This window comes from Seriola lalandi, unplaced genomic scaffold (genome assembly GCF_002814215.2).
Source record: "Seriola lalandi dorsalis isolate HSWRI2012SDOR001 ecotype SW California unplaced genomic scaffold, Sedor1 jcf7180002054614, whole genome shotgun sequence".
In the NCBI taxonomy this organism is placed as follows: Eukaryota; Metazoa; Chordata; class Actinopteri; order Carangiformes; family Carangidae; genus Seriola; species Seriola lalandi.
This window is the reverse complement of record NW_019525167.1, coordinates 767,578-785,508: the sequence shown is the minus strand read 5'-3', so window position 1 is coordinate 785,508 and position 17,931 is coordinate 767,578. Positions and strand designations below refer to the sequence as shown.

Here is a 17,931-nt window from a genome sequence, read left to right as displayed (position 1 = left end):
TCAGCGTGAGCCTGCAACGTTAGCGGTCTGATGTTTTGTGGAGTTCAACCTGAGTCAATTTCCACCCCTGGTTATCGGACTATAGAAACAACTGTTACACCTGAAACTCGACCTCAGGTGTCGTCTTCATGGTATGTTTCCTTTCTATTAACTCATTCCTAAAACTTGTAAAGTAAAAGTTTTTTTACATTAATTTAGTAAAAGCTGTGTGCAATGCGTTGCTAAAAATGTATGGAGGACAAGGCTTTTTTTTTTTTCTTCCAAAGTGGTGAACCAGCTTGTCAGTGAATTGACTTAAAAATACGACTGCTGGTTCAAAAAGCAGCGAGTGCTTTAGGGCAAAAATACATTTCTGATCCGCGGCTCCGTTATGAACCGGTCCAGTCCTCTCCGAAGGCCGGGGCGAGTCTGTGTGATGTCCCCAGAGTCAAAACCAAACACGGAGAAGCAGCTTTCAGGTTTTCATGCTCCACATATCTGGAACAAACTCACAAACTTGGCTTCAGACTTCTCTGTTTTCCACGGCATTTAAATAAATTAAACTTACTGCAGCTGCATTGTACATTTTTTTTATACTCCTGTTTAATCTGTCTCATTCTAATTTACCTTATTTTTTAATCTTTTTATATCCTCCTTCTTTATTTTCATGTGTATGTGTTATATCTTATCTTAATGCCTTTTATGTCTTATGTTAAACCCTTCATATTTCCTTCTTGTTCAAAGGTGCTATACAAACACACTCTCTTTGCCTTGAGGTAAATCTCGCTTCTGTTTTTCCTAATCAAATACTGAACATTTTGACATGAGATATCCTTGCTTTCTTATCTCATAATTGCTTCTTATTTCATAATTTCTGTATATTTATCCTGACGGACCCGTGCGCAGAAATGCAGATAGTTCTCTCAGACATTTTATGTGTCGCCTTGAGAAACCCTGTGCTCTGCATAGCAATGACAAGACACAGAATGTAAATTTCAGATTGAATTTGGATGAAATGTGCTCAGCGCTGACCTGAGGCCAGTTTCATTCTCTGCATCCTCCTGTTTTTATGGGAACATTAAACTTCTTTCAGCTCTATCTCTCCACCAGTCAACAATGTTTAAGTCCTAGTGTTGTTTTACAGCTGTAATATTGTACTGTAATTCTCTATGCTTGTTTTAAAGACCCTTTTTTTTCTGTTAAAAAATGCATCGCTCATCTTCACTGCAGGCAGAAGTGGAAATTAATCGTTTAATGGACGATTAAGTTTCTCTGCAAATATGAAGCTGTGAGGAAAACATAAAGGTCAGAGGAATAAAAAAGTTCATTTTAAAGGCTGTTTTTATTCTTCTATTCTTCTTTATTCTCATTATATTTTCGATAGATGCACCGAATGGCAGAATGATAGCGGATAAACAGATGAGGAGTACAAAGAGAAAAAAATCTTGACTGGGACGTTGGCGTCCATATTTTAAAAAAATGCACTTTTCAATGAAAACAACACTGGAGATTCTGCCAGTTGGAAACTCTGTTTGTTTGTCATTAGGTTTTCATCCAAATGTGGCAGAAATTTTATGCAAAACCTGCAAAAGAAAATGCAAATTAATACGCTTCTCCCATCCACTGCTGTTGTGCCAAAATTAGGAGTTGGTACGTTGAGATAAACAGCCGTTGGCTCTACTTCTCCTGTCGGCGCCATTAAAGGGAGAGTTTGGAGAAGCAGGCAGGAGCATCGGCACAGAAGCTGAGCGATGAACTGCTGTGGATGTGGAGAGCGGAAAATAAGTAAAAAGTGTACGTGTTGTACATTATACGCAAATATTTTCACGGCTTTATCTTTAACTGCCGTCTCAGTGTGGATGTAGGACCAAAACATTAGAAATAAAACTTTCCCTGGTGACGAACATCCTTCAACATGTGGCTGAGCTGAAGTTCGCAGACGTGGTTTGCTTGTGTCTCTTTATGTTCGACAGCAGCGCAAGTTTAAATGATTGACCTGAGTGTTTCTCAGGTTTCCGTCTGCTGTGATTCACTAACTTACATGCTGATGAAATGTGTTGCTCTGCCGTCATGTTTAATCACTGATACTTAGGCTTTTATTGCTGCTGTGTGTAATCAGGCTGCTGCTGTCAGAGACTCATATTTCACACACACACACACACACATTCACAAACGCAGACGCCCAACTCTGACAATAAGCTTCTTAAGTACAGGATATCAACTGAAACATAAAACATAAACACACTAAAGACCAACTTACTTACCAGTCTAGAAGACATTTTCCCCTACTGAAGTTAGCATGCTAGCCAGCTAGCCTCACTTTCTGATAGCGTCTCACTGTAACCTCCTATCTGCCCCGAAGACGTAGCGCTGCTCAGAGGACGTATTATAACCTCTTGTCTTGCAAACGTAACGATGGCCGAAGCTCTTGTCAAGCGACAATCACCACCACCTGCTCCCAGAGAGAAACTACGTTCGACAGCAGAGAGAACTTGCAAATGCCCCTTTAAAAAAACCATTTACTTTCTGTCAGCCGAGCTCGATCCTGATGACACAATAACAAGACGTCAAACAAGCTGGTATGAGGTGACACACAGCTGGACTCAAACTAGCAGTGCTGTTACACAGATAGGGCTGAGAGGCTGATGACAGACGTTTGACGTTTGAGGACGTTAATGTTTGGATTAATGGGGAAAAGTTTTAAATGAGGCATCTGAGCGGCACCGGAAGCATGTGAGTGTGTGTCTCTGTATTTTGCTGTGAATTGCAAAAACGAGGACGCTCATTAGTCTCAGGTGCGAGCTGTCTGCCGGCTCCACACATTTCCTGCTCATCACCAAATAAACAGCATTTGTCAGAGTGGATCTGTCCCTGCTGCCGAGTTAATTTGGCTCCTGAAGGAACAAAGTAAAACCCTGACAACAAAGACACAAACAGACGCTGATCCTCAGCTCGGAGTTAAAGAAGATTCTCCATCGAAGGAATCAGAAGAAACGCTCCTCGATTTAAAGCAAGCTGTGTCGTTCCTCTTGATTGTACGGTGGTTTTTTTTTTTTTTGTTGTTTTTTTGGGTGAATTTGCATTTGTTTCATGCTGAGTGAAGCGTTTCCTCAGCTTCCTTCACGCCTGCTGAAAATCATTGTTACACAGTCTGTAGGAGTTTTGATGGCAAAGCACACGGAGCTGATTTCCATGAAATAAACACACAAAAAAAAAAACCCAGAGGATTTTAATGGGGTTTACACTTTAGTCCTCACCAGAAAAAGTCGACACACTTCTCTCAGTTCAAGCATGTTTGAAAAGAAAAAAAAAAACTCAGTGTTTGTTCTGCAAACAGCAGAATGAAGAGGAGAACTCATTCATCAGTTCGCTTTCAAAACCAATGGAAGCACATGGTGTTGACTCTATTGAGGTTGGACTTTAATTCAAATTTTCTATCTTTCTTCATTCACATTAATTTGATAACTGGTGTAGTTTCGCAGTCAGTTTTCATCACTTATGAGCGAACACTCTGCTTGGTTGTGTATTCGCAGCTGTGTCGCATCACACTGATGAACCAAAGACGGAAAATCAAACAGTAAGAAAATACTCACAGATCTCAGATGTCATTTCTGAGCTTATCTTACACCACACTGACTGAAGTCCATGTCCGGGTACATCTGGACCAAAGTAAACACACTAAAATGTTCTCTTTTTGTTGAGTAAATCAGTTACAGCCTTCTTTACATCTGGGAGCTGATGGTGGAGCTACAGTAAATGTATCTGTCTCCTCCAACTTCCAGTTTGTCGACCAATGGTGTAACTTCATCACTCAGTCAGTCAGTCAGCGACAGCCATGTTTATAGGGCCGGACGTGTTCGGACCAATTCAGTCAAAAAATTTAAACATATGTTCAGTATCAAAATACAGGGTTGCATGACCGTAGACAAAACAAGAAATGAATTAGAATTGAAGTATTTAAATCAATACGTAACAAAAACAGTTGTCCCGGACTTAGGAGAGTCTGCCTCTGGTAAATGAACTATTTCTGTGGAGCTCAGGTGGTGCGTACAGATGGCACGTCAGGCTGTAGGACTGTGGAGGAGCAGTCGAGTCGAGTATACGGCTTTGAAGGATCTCGGCAGCGGGCGCAGGTGGGCAGTGATCACCTGCGCTATTTAACTGGAAGCTAAATTTGTCTCAGAGCTCAGTGAGTTTGTGAAACAGCTTAAGACTATAATTGTTTCATCTCAATCACTGGCAGGAGGCGACGTCAGACTCAGAGTGTGAGGATGAGGCTGGATCCTAGAAGAGATGCGAACCAGTGCAGACCTGGTCCATACCTAACTCCAAAGTGTCTCAGTGGAAAAGATTTGTTCCTTTTCTTTCTTACTAATAACATAAACCGTTGTTTCCCAGGAGGTTATGACAAAAGTAGGACTCTAAAACTCGTCCCGAACACTTGACCATTTGATTTCAGCTTCCTTCAGAGAGATGAAGTGATATCCAGATTCACTTTCCTGCATGTGGGCTGGGAGTTTGTCAGAGTTGGTGGTTGCAGTTATTTGTCAGGTGTTGATTTCAGGCCTGAACCGTCTTCATCGCCCCCTGACTCTCCATCCTGTCAAATGGACAGTTTTCATTTCCTGCGCTGCTACAGACACCAGATGAGTCCTGACAGTGTTTGTGTTGATCTCTCTCTCCAGACTCGTCTCAGACGACACCCCCGGCCGCTGACTGACTGCTCCGCGGAAAGCCAATCGATGGCGGGAAAACATCAGCAATAATCAGCTCCCGCCACAGGCCCAGGGAGCGCGACCTGATGGAAACAGATCCAGATCAGAGCAGGAGGGCAGCGGTGATGGAGTCTGTCTGACAGACGGGGAGCTGCTGAGAGCTTTGATAAGAGCCTGAACGTAACCTGGAGCCTCTGAGGCTGAACGATCAATCAGCTGGATGGATTCATTCAGAGAGAGGAGCGGGAGGCTGCAGAGCCGACACACTGCTGCTGCTGTCATCGTCAGACGTCTCCATCAAGCATCAAACATCACTCTGCTCCAAACACTCAACATGGAGGACAAATGTTTGTTTCTGCCTGAGAATCTTCAGAAGAGATTGAGTGCTCATCAAACGTCTCCAGACACCTCTTTGCTTTAATGTACAGATCATCCGTCTATTAATCCCATATATCATATATTTTTATAGATATTGTATTTACTATTATAACTTTACGGTACTGTAGCAACGTGAGCTTTTTATGTTGCACAAATTTACTGATATAACCATTCTTATAGGAATGTCACTGATCATCTAAAATACATGTAAATTCATTTTTCCTTGAGAATATATTTGTCTGTATTCACCTGTAGACTGCCACTGGAATAATCAATAATCAACCTTTACACCAGTCAGTTGTAATCAATCCATAAACTGATAGTTTAAAAAAAGATTAATTACTGTATTATTGAATGATAAACAACTGAATGATAATTATAATCAAAACATAATCAAATTAGTAAATTATCTACTGCACTATTTATTTCACTGTACTATTTATTTATTATTAAATGCAAAAAATGAATCCCAATTTAACTTATAATAAGGTTAACTATATGAATTTTACATTAATATTAATTATCTTTAAATCTAATATATTATATCTATTATGAGGTATTATGATTTTTCACCTGCATCTGTTTTTTTAGTTCAGTAATGCATTATATAGCCTAAATACAAATCTAATTTATTAATTTGTAATGACTTTTTCAGCTATCAATTGATTTGTCTGCCAAGATAATGACTGCAGACACCATACTTCTTTTAGGATGTATAGAAATATATATTTGAATATTTTAAGTGGTGAAAAAAATGGAAATACCCCTCTTCAATCAAATTTGTTTTATTTACTTCACTTGGATATTTTTTAATATATCTTTTTTGTTATTTTTTTATAATTAAACACAATAAAATCATTCTTGTGGCAGACCCAAGACTCCATATATGCAACTCCTTTTTCTTATATCCGTAAATATATAGTAAACATACAGATATACAAAGCTAGATATATAGTTTGACATATTACATTAAAAGTGTATGAAAATGTCATTTAATCATATAAAGAGTCCATGTTTGTATCTTAACATACATGTGCCGACTGCAGCCTCGGTTTCTATAGTAGCTGTGAATAATTCATTACTTTATGGTAAACAACACAGTAATTAGAGCATAAAGTAATGAGCAGCAGATTGCATAGTTGGATCACAAGAACGTGCGAGTTCAGGGGAAACATAAAAATAGTCGTTGGCTGGTAGATTACTGCAGTAACTCATGCTGTCAGAGCTGCTCGCCAACAACTGGAGGATGTACACTTTCCTTCAACAACAGCAGCACAGACTGTTTACAGAGAGGAGGATTATATCTGACAAAAAAAATTTGTGTCAGTGGATGATGGAGGAAGCAGCAGGACGACTGAGGCTGCTGGATTAGCAGAAGTTACTGAAAGTGACGTAAAGCTGGTTTCTTGCTTTTCCAGAGCTCATGAAGAAAGAAAAAATAACTTGTGCCTATAAGATAAGCACTTGTTCACACAGATTTGTGTCAGACGTTGGATGAAGATGATGATGATGCCTGGAATAGTTGGAGGGATTTAGACCTTCAATACATTTTAAACCTGGAGATAAGGTGAACAAACATTTATCTATTGACACTACTAAATCTAGCAGTTACAGAGCAGCATTACCACTAATTTGAAGTTGTGTTTGTGTCCACCTCATGAATGTAAATCCGCTGTTCCCTCTCTTTTAGCTCTGTTTTTGGTCTCCACCACCTCCTAAAGGAAATATCTGGCTCTTTAGCTGCTAAATGCTCCACTATGTTCATCTGCTCAGCAGCAAACAGCAGCTGGTGGTGACTTTTGTAAATGACCTTAAATATGGTCAAACATAATTTCATAATTTATTGCCTATGTTCAATTGTTTTATAAATATTTAATGAAACTTATGTTTTTTGTTTGTTCCGCTGGTTTTAATGTGAAGGTCATGCTTTTATTTCAAAATACAATGTCGAGACGGTAATGTTGCTTTCTAAAAGTACATTTGATATCTTTTGGTCGCTCAGCACCTGATTGATAGAGGCACAAGGCTGGTGTTTGTTTCATTTCATGTTTTGTGTTATAAATTGGTGCCGTGTAAACTAGCTAAATTGCTATTGTTTAAGATTATTTTTAGCATTCTGTCGGAGAGTGTCATTGAGCTAAAAAGTGTTTAAATTGGGTATTTAATGAATGGATATAGCTAATAATAAATAGTAATTAAGCAGTGAGAGTAAATATTCTGGTTCTGGCTCCGTGTCTGAAACGTACAAGCTAACACCTGAAAACGTATAGCACGTGACTATTCACGTACACTGGGCATGCGCAAGCCGACGTAAACAGGAAGCAGATTGTCTCTTCGGTTGGTCAGTTGCACAAAATCGTACGTACGAGGAACGGAAAGGGCAGTTGTAGCGTTAAAGTGCAGAATTGAACTGTTCAGTAACGGTCGTATTTCGTTAGCCATGTTGCTTTCACTGCGGGTGGTCGAGGCTGAAGAGACACAATCAGTTTCCACAGGTCTCCATTTTTGCCTGGTCAGACTACAACGAAGGTCAGCGGTTCCTTATTATTACCGACTTAGTATTGATTCCTGAAGCTAGTAGCCGAGGTCGTTTATTAGCCTAGCAGTTAATTAACTACTAATTGCATCTTAAAACGGTGTCTCGTTAGTGGCAACAGAAGTTGAATTAAAAACTGCCATTCAACCCTCCAACACAGGTGAACATAAAACTTTCGGGTTCAGCGTGTTGGTTGGTGGTTTTGCCCCGAGACGTACGTTAGTGTAACCGGTGTGACGTCACTCCGTGATGAAGAGAGAGAGAGAGAGAGAGAGAGAGAGAGAGTCGGTGTGGAAGCTGCCGATCACAGCGGATCTTCACACTAAGAGGCAGCAGCTGCGTCTCCTCCTTCTCCTCTTCCTCCTCCTCCTCCCTCTCCTCCTCCTCCTCCTCCACTCGGGCACCGACCAGGAGCGAACTACCCAGCGGGGAGGGAACGTGCAACATGCCCGCTGAACAGCTCCAGCCGGGCCCGGTGTCGGTTCTTCCACCTCTGGGGGGATTTACGCGGACGAGCGGACGGAGAGTCCTGGTGGATCCGAAGCGCAGGGAGCTGTGAAACTGGAAAACTTCCTCACACCTGGAGCAGATTTTGTATTTTGGTGAAAGTGCTGCGGTGGAGGGGATCACCCCGGGTATCTGCTACTGCAGCTGCTACCGGTCGCCACTGCGCACCGTGACGCACCGGGTAGCGCGAGGAGGACCCCCGGCAGCTTCACCCGGAGAGTCTTGGGAGGGAAAGAAAAACCTCTTTGCTGCTTAAAACCTCCTCCACTCTGGATTTGTCACTTCAGACTCGCGCGTGGTTTCATATCCTGGAGATGCCACCTGTCTCTCGCCTCCGTCCTCTGGATCGGATTGGGATGGATGTGGCGTCGTGAGGAGGCACCAGCCTGCGGATAATCTCAGTTTGGACTTTTTGGCGCCCGGTGCGGTTCGCAGCTCTCCCTCATGCAGCTCCTCCGGCTGGCCTGGGCTCTGACTGCCGCTGCGGTCTGCTTTCTGCTCCTCCTGCTCCTCCACAACCAGATCCTGAGAGAAGGTACGGCTCATAGTCTGCTGCTGACTTTGGGATTGATTGATTGATTGATTGATTGATTGTGTGTGTGTGTGTTTGTGTAAGGTTGAGTGTTTAAAACGTCTCAACAGGTCACAGAAAAGGTGTAAAAAAAGACAGAATATGTTTTTATTCAGATAGTTGTGGTGTTTTGTGACATGGTTAAAATCCATACATGTGCGCGTGCATGTGCACGTTTTGCGCACCTGTCAACGCGTGCATGTGCAGCAGTGGACGATATGGTGATTAAAAAAAAGGGCGGGAGATGGAGACACAGATGAAGCGGCAGAAACAGTTAACACCGGTCCTTGGTTCGGGCAGGTGCTTCGTGGCCCGGGCTGTGGCGCTCCGAAAGCGGACTGAGCTCTGGCGAAGCTCCGCTGGTTTTTAGTGGAAGAATCCAGAAAGATTAGACAAATGATAGAGTGAGGAAACACTGTGACTCTGCCTCTCTCTACCCGACTATCTCACCGTGCCACACACACACACACACACACACACACACACACACACTGTAATCTGCTTAAATTAATTTCACTGTTTTGCAAAGATTTCAATTTGATTGACACAAGATGCATTTTTGTTGACAGGACAGAACAATTTAATCAGATGTAAGGATGCAACTAATGACGATTTTCATTATCAATTCATTGATTAATTGTTTATTCTCTGATTGATGTCTTCAACTGTCTCTTTTTGTCCAACCAGCTGTTCAAACCCTTAAAGATATTCAGTTTATTATGATATAAAAGAGAGAAAAGCAGCAAATCACTTAAGTTTTTGCTTAAAATCTTCATCAATTGATAAATTTTCATTATAGAGTCGGTGATAAAGTCAGTCAGTCAATCAAGTAATTGTTTCAGGTCTTAATCAAAGATTAATTAACTTGTCATTAGAGGTAAACCCATACAGCAATAGGTCACATTTAGAATATAAAAAACTACAACTTAAAACAGAAAAACACGAAGAACAAGAATAAGGAAAAAATAAAAGCAAATAAAGCAAACTTAATTTCAGGTAAATCTTTTCCATTACAAGCTGTTTCACAGATGCACCAGAAACATGGACAATGGCCAAACATACTGAGAAATAAAATAAAACGCAGAGAGCAACATAAAGCCACTGATGTAATAATAAAAATTACAATCTGTGCAGGAAGGTTTTTAAAACGTGGCAATAAAAACATGATCGCTCTTCATCTAGAGCCTGGACCAAGGAACTTTTAACCACATCTGGCTTCCAGACCTGAGGAGGAAAATCACAGCAATGCAAAATACAAATCTACAATGTGAAGTGCACACTGCAACTTATTTCAAGTGCATTCATCTTAAAAATGTAACTTCCTTCGCTGCTTAAAGGTGCTATATGTACGTTTTCTCAAAGTAGTATTACAAGACGGGGATGGGCTGGGGCTAGCTGTTTAGCATGCTAACTTCACTAGAAGAAGAAAAGTGATAGAAATGGAAGCAAAACAAGAGGTTGCTTTCCACCTCTGCAGACTCTATGTAAGTAAAGGAATAAGGTTTGGTGTTGAACTCGCAACGTTTCTTTTAGACTGGTAAGTAAACAGCCATTAATGCTAACATTAGCTATGTAGCAATATCAAAAACTCCCATATAGCACCTTTTAAAAGTCCCAGTGGTGAGTGACACATGCCACATTTCTGCATGAACACACGTGTTCCTGGTGGATTGGTGAAATTGGCTGTGATTGGCTGGATGGCCGTTCAATCAATCTGACTTGACCAATAGCTGTCCATGTTTGGGGAACTCAGTTTTAATGACTTAAGCAGTAAAAAGTTTTCACTAAAACTGCTCAGGTGCCAAAATTCAAGAGAGAAGAGCTGATAAAAATGTTCATCTGCACTTTAATTCAATTCTTCAATTCTTCAACTTCAAGTAATACCCCTCGTTAATAGTAATTAGGTTTTACAAGCAGCAGGGCGTGATGAGTGAATTTCTTTTCCTTGGGGGTTTGCCTCTTAGGCGTTAGAGGCTACTGGTCCACCTTCTGCCTGCTGGACGTTGCACTGACAGACACAACTCAGGGCTGTAAAAACACTGGAAAGTCCTCTATTTGTTTTTCCAGCAGAAAATGAAAATAAAAAAGTAATATATGAATTTATGTAATATTGATCAAAGATAAGGGTTTATAGGACAGTGGTCAAATGTCTAGCAAGGAAAACATTTAAGTGCCTGAAAACTACAAATTTTACAAATTTCTTCTTGTTACTCTTATTTTGAAAAGCCTGATAGCCAATTCTATTTTAATATGCTATTTACGTGAACTATATAAATATTTCAACTTTTTTGGTTGAGAGCCTCATGTGTCAGCCTCACTTTTAAAACCAAACCTTCCCTTCTTAATGTTTTTACTGAGTATTGATTTAGTAGTTTTCTTTTATGTTGCTTTTACAGAAGCTCCATTTACAGCTCAGGTACAACGTTAACCTTTGTTTTTGTCCTGGTGCTCAGATGAGTCTCCGTTAAACTGAGCTAAGGTTCGTTTGAGCTTCGACCTGCATCAACAGAATCGATGTCAAACTGCTCGGTGGAAGATCCACAAAGCTTTTAGCTCCAAGAGGACGAGAATAAAATAAAATCAAACGCTCCCTGCCTCCCTCCTCAGCAGCAGTAATCCTGTGTGATGGTTTTCGGGTGTCGGGCCCGGTTTGTGCACCGCTCGTTATCAGAGGTTTCTGTAATGTTGAATTTATCTCTCAGTGAGAGGCTCTGCAGGAAAGAAGCAGCATCCATAACCTCCTCATTTTAAATGTAAAGTGAGGAGGACAGGCTGAAGTAAAAACACTGAATTAAACACACAGGCTGACTCACACAGGCTTTACATCAACCAATCATTATCATCTTTCAATTCAGTCTTGTAAAGCTGCAACGATCGGTCATTTCATGAATTAGTTGATTGATAGAAAATTAATATGAAAAACGGCCAAAAATGTGGGAATATGAATCTTCTTTGTCTGATATGATTTTAAACTGAATATCTTTTGTCTTTTGGTGAGGAAAAAACAAGCCATTAGAAGAGGAAGGGAAATTATAGCATTAACATTTTTCACTATTTTCTGACATTTTATGGACAAAACAATGAATCAAAACAAAGAAAACAGTTGCAGATGAATCAATAAAGAAATTAATCATTAGTTGGAGTCTTGTTTTCCAGTTTCCAAAAGAGTCATTCTGTTCGTACTGTGAAAACAGTTGTGTCTTTAGCATTGTGTGGAGATATGGCGTTTGAAAGACGTGTCTGTTTACCAGGCAGGGAAGGGCTGAAGAAAGAAAGCATAAAGTTGCATTATGGGAAATGTAGAAAGTCTCTCTTTTAGACTGCGATTTCTAACGGTTTTGGACCATGATCCGGTCACAGCTTTGACTCCTACAAAACTTACATGCTGTTGCAGTTTAGTTGTATAGAAACGCTGAGGCAGGCGTTACCAGATTAACAGAACAAAGTGAAACTAGTCTAAACACAGTGATCTGATCCTCAGAATCAGAGGAGAAAAAACCAATTAGATTTTCTTTACTAAAGATTTTGAAAATGTCATCCATGCTCTAATTTCCTCCAGATTCGTTGGTTTCTCTGTAAAGGATATTTTAAAGAGAAGGTCTAGACCTGCTGTATTTGGAAAGTGCCTTGAAATAACTTATGTTGTGAATTGGCACTATACAAATAAAAATGGACTGGACTTGGTTTGACCAGAGCGCAGCAGGCAGACACATATCAAGCCTGTATAAGCGTCTTTGCACTGGCTCCTCACAAAATTCTCCTGTTTGTGTTTGAAGCCCTGCATGGCCTCACCCCGACCCACAGTACCAGTGAAAAGTTTGGATAGACTTTGTGTCCAAACTTTTGACTGGTACAGTCTGTTACAGTACAGCCAGGGCGGTTAACAATCCCACGATCTTGTCCCAGGCTTCATGTCTTCTCAGTAGCTTCGCCAAGACTCTGGATGATCTCCCTGTAAAAATGAGAGAAGCAGAATCTATGAACTATTTTTAAAAGTTGTCTTAAGAGCTATTTTTACTCCCCTCCTCACCTCGGCAATGATCCATGACATGAGTTTTATTCTATAGAGTGCAAGAGGAATGAGTCCGGGTTCCCATGTCCCGAAGTTGGGTTTTTTTTAATGTGTTTTTGGTCAGGTGACTGAAATAACCACCAGTCCACCTTCACGGCCTCGTTTTGTTTAACAAACTGCTACTAACTTTGTAATAGGAAAGGCTTTTGTACAAGATGTCAGCGCTAAATCAAACTACAAGTTGAAGGTTGGTGGTGGTGACGTTGAGTTTGTGTATAGCCTCACATTAGCTTTTTACTTCTGCTGATTGTATTTAGACTTCAAAAATCGTAAAGCTGTGTTCATTAGTGAAGATTATCCTGCTGAACAAAACCTGTCAGTGTCATGAACTGTTGTTTGTCACAGATCTCTTTTCCTGCAGTGTAAAAATCCCACTGGTTTTTCGTGGAGGGAACCACGAATACCAGAAATACGTCATCCCTGCAGCGCTCTAAATGAGTGTTTGTGTGTGCAGGTATAAGCACTCTGCCTTGTGAAAAATCTCTGCACAATCATGTTTGTTGTGAAGCACTTTGGCACAAAGCTGATTTCTCTTTTAAAGCTCTCTATAAAAATTGACTGTGACCTTTCAAAATCAAAACAACATGGATGTCATTATATTTCAGTTACTGTTATTTGGGAACAACGTGGTAAAGAATAAAAACTTCTTTAAGGGATTGATGCTTTTAGTCAGTTAAAACAAAGAGACGACACGTAACAAACTCCGCTCGATGTGAAGCTGCTCTCGGCCTCTGGTGCACGACACAAACAATAAAAGTCCTTCTGCTCCGTGAGTCTGAAGCAGAAACTCAGCAGTTTTTTGTTTGGCAGCTGCTTCTGACTCTCCTCCTCATCGGTATGCAGATGTTTCTGATAATCAGCGCCGCGGCAGACAGAAGAGAAATCATCGAATGCAGCAGCTGCTGATTGAAATTCATCAGTCAGAGCACAAACACACTCAGCTGTGCAGGTTCTTGTTTCCTCTGACGCTGCAGATTACATCAGATTAAACAGGTCAAATATCAGATCAGTATTTATTCATCTCTATTTATTAGACCAGATCATATTTCTGTTAATGTGAATGAGAAAACTAAACGAAAACTGTTAAAGAATCAGTTTTGGGGGGGTGTTGCCTGTTCATTGATCAGCTTAGTGTGAAAAGCTTTAATGAACACAAACTGCAGCCTGAATTTAATCCCCTCACGCTCTCTGTTTACCGAGGTACTCCCTTCATTTTTCTGCTTGCTCATAAAGCTCATTTAGATCCTGGAAACAAGCCTATTATGCAGCAGACACACTGTTATGCCTGCGGTGTAGAAAGCTTACCTAAGGAGCCTTCAAAGTCCAAATTAATTCTCAATGCTCCATTAAGTTGAGCATATATTCATGGGAATTATGAACTAACTGCATCTGAAAGAAAGAGAAAATCAGCAGCTGAGAGGAACAAAAAAAAAAACACAAACAGAAATTAATGGCGCAAAAGGCTGCAGAGGGTGTAATTGGATTTGAATAAATTCATCTGGAGGAGAAACGTCTGCGAGCAGCCCTGAGTGTGACGGATGACGCTTTTCATTTCACTGTTTTTCTCTCTTTTTAAAAAGAAGAATTAAACCACACCTCAACCGCACAACAATAAATGTCCTCACCCTCCCGGCTCGCTGAGACAAAGACGAGAAGAAGAAAAAAACAGCACTGACACTGACAAACTTCAAGGCTGCTCTCAGAAGAAAAACAACAACGTTTCTCAATTCAGAAAACATTGGTTACAAGTTAGAAAGCTCTCTCTCTCTCGTGGCTGTAGTAATGATGAGTCGTCGCCATCTGGAGCGGCATTGTTATAAAGTCTGCAGAGGAACAAAACATCTGAGTTTGCCACACGAGCCAGCTGCTCCGTCGCCGGTTTCTTTTAACCATGACGGTTCCCAACGCTTCTCCAGGTGGTTATTTTTGTAACTATGATGATGAAATCTCCAAACTAAACAGTCATTTTAACAAAACTTTCCCTAAGTCGTTTTTGTGCTTAAACCGAACCAAACTTTTAACACCACCAAACTGATTCATCTTTCAACATTCATTTGTAACAGAAGGCAGCTGATGGCTCTGCCGATCAACTCAAAAAACACCCAAGTAAATTGTTCACTCACATTTGTTTTCCATCAAAAAATCTGTTCTTACAGAACAATATCCACTCATGGTGACTCCAGCATCACTGAACTGTTTGAAGGTTTTGTTTAGACTCTCACAGAACTTCGTTTCATGGACAAACACCATCGTCTTTCATTTACCTTGGCCAAAGAGCTTTTGTTGCCTAAACCATAGATGAGACCCCGAATGTGAACTTTCTGGTGTTCGCTTTTTACAACCACCATCCACCTCAACAACCTCCACTGACTTTAAAGGTCCCATATAGTCTAAAGGTCTCTGTCCATGTGTAGTGTGATTATAGATCAGGTCTAGCTTCTATATTAATACTGTGAAAGTATCAAAGCCTCAGTCCACAGAGAAATGCACACAGCCTGTATTCAGAAACTGAGCCTTAAAACCAGCCGTCAGGACTTCTGGAACTTTGTGATGTCACAACGAAGCACTCACCAAGCCCCGCCCACCTGGACCCACCATCCAAACCTTGCAGGATTTGGTTAGTGTTTACTTGAAATTTGAGAGCCTCCTCTCTTCTGATTGGCTCACTGACCTGTTGTTACTACAGCTCCAGAGAGAAGCCTGAGAGAGGAGATGTAAAACTACATTGAGATGGTTTTTAGTTCTTAAAACCACAAATTTATCTTCTTATGCATCAACACTTCAAATAAAACAAAAAATAAAATGGAAAATTAAAATTAAACTCATTCATTTATCCAAAACAAACCAAAAAAATTCCTGTGAACATAATCCAGCCAGCGATTACATTTCCACCACTGGGTAATAAGGAAAATGTATATAGTATATTAATGTAATTTCCAGGAGACATGGTTGAATTTGGAGGGCTTTTCAGTGCAAGAGTCTATCAGGGATTCAACTTTGAGACTTAAGGCAGAAACTTAAGGGCTAAATTACGTATTTTGATGAAGTACTTGATATTGATGTTCCAGGAATCCTGTGCCAGCTGTTAATCTCATGGAATAATCTGCAATATCACCTAAAAATCAAAAACACAAACATTCTCAGTAATCTTTCTCTACCTGCTTCTGACTGCTTTCACTGATTCACCTCCGTTATGCGCTGTCAGATTTCTGTTTTAATTACTCGTCTGTCCGTCCTCGTTAACTGTTTCTGTCGTTTCATTTGACTGTTAACAAGGCATCGCTGTGACAAAGCAGCCAGACTCACCTGTATAAATATTGCACTGGCTGATTTGCATTACATATTTCATTAATTCTTCACAGTGACTGGCTCACTCACTCAGCTGTACATCGTGGCCATTACAGCCTGACACTTTTCATTATCACTCTGTTGATACATTCATGCAAACACTGTTTGCTGCCACAGTTTCCACCACCACCCTCCTCCTTGTAGTTTTGACTGATCGATAAATGTCTGATGGCGCATGTTGATTGTTGCTGTTGATTTTCGGCTGCTGCCTTTTCCACTGGACTGTTGCACATCAATTGCATACAAGAGGTGGTTATCTAGTATATTAGGGCATTAGCTACAAGTTTTACACAATGTCTCATGGCAGTAGTTGGGTTTTTCAAACGTGGAACAAATTTTAACCGAAATTTGCAAAAATCAGCTAAAAAAAATACAAATAAAGTTGTTTTTTTTCACCCACTATCCTCATGCAAATATAAGGAGTTGTTGAGCTAAACAGTTGGTGGCACTAATTCTCCAGTTGGTGCCATTAAACCACTGCAGGAAAAGATGACATTAAAAAAGGTCCAGTAAAAACTCAAACAGTGAAAAACAATGTAGAAAACTTGATGGGGATACGGTGTTTATGTTCAGTCTCCTCATCACCTCACACAGATCTGATGTTTTTGTTTCTTCAGTGAACCAGTTTCCATTGCACTTTGTTACCCCCACAAAAAGGTTTCACCCAAGTCTGTTTGTTTGTTTGTCGGCAGGTTTATGTAAAAACTACTGAAGCGACTTACACCGAGCTTGGTAGAGGAATGGGTCATAGGTCTGGGAAGTGCCTTTCCTGTTACGTTTTGTTTTCATCATTAGCTGTCGTAGTTTTTTTCACATTTTCATTGTTTCCACTCAGGTTTTTCTATGTGCCAAATTTGAAAATGCAGAGACAACAGCAATATACCAACCAACACCCGTTAGGTCTTTCTGTTTTTGTACCTCTCGTATCACCTCCTGAGTTAAAGCTGCTTTCAGTCATCCTGTTAAATATTTCTGACAGTAACGACCTTGACTCGTATCAAAAAATCTCAACGATCCATTGTACTTGTTGTTTCCAAACAGCCTCAGAGACCTTGTGTCTGACCAAATGTTGGATTCAAAATTTATTTCCTGCTGCACGATAACAGACCCATTAACTGTCATCAGATGATCAGCGAACAGCCGCCGAGTCCTGTCAAAACCAATTTCAGCCTCATCATTATCCCCCCTGTCTTCACTCAAAGGACAAACACAGTGACTCCAGTTTTCCTGCTGTGTGATTGTTCCTATTTTCACTAAGCAGGGAATTGAAAAAAGATCGCAGATATTAAAAGCTCATATCAACCAGATGTCAGCGTTTCTTCCTGTCATTCATAAATAGATGAGACATGTTCGATGTGACTTGACAGAAAACAGTGACATGAGCAGAGAAAACAATGTGCTGTGATTCCATTGTTCTGCTGCAATGGGAGTGAGATGTTGGACGCAAAGTATCATCTGTTTTTCAGCCTGCAGATTGAAGTTTTACCGCAGAGATCAATTCCTGCAGGCAGGAAGTCATCACACCAAGATTACAGCTTTAAAACAAAGGATTCATAATAATAATAAAAGCTATACAGATAGAAATAAAAAAGATAAAAAGTTATCTGTGAAGCTTTTCTTTATGAAGGTAATAAAGCTGTCCCTGCAGGTGGAAAAAGCTGAAGTTTACATAAAAAGTTTTCTGATGAATTTTGCTGAGTACTTCGTCTTTTGAAAACTAAATCTGAAGGAGAGCGAAACACTATTTTCAGTTGACGGATTTCAGTTAAAAGCTTTTTCATTTTCATAAAAAAATTACCTTTCCATCATAAGGAAACTTAACTTT

General features: G+C 40.3%; 1 protein-coding gene across 1 annotated transcript in view; it reads left to right on the top strand.

Moving 5' to 3' along the window:
* The first annotated feature begins 7,950 nt into the window (after positions 1-7,950).
* LOC111665068 (chemokine-like protein TAFA-5) overlaps positions 7,951-17,931 on the top strand; it is a 45,009-nt gene continuing 35,028 nt past the window's right edge. The window contains exon 1 of the mRNA XM_023419940.2: positions 7,951-8,650. Coding sequence (XP_023275708.1) covers positions 8,560-8,650 — 91 coding nt within the window. The 5' untranslated portion in view covers positions 7,951-8,559. The remainder of the gene's footprint in view (positions 8,651-17,931) is intronic.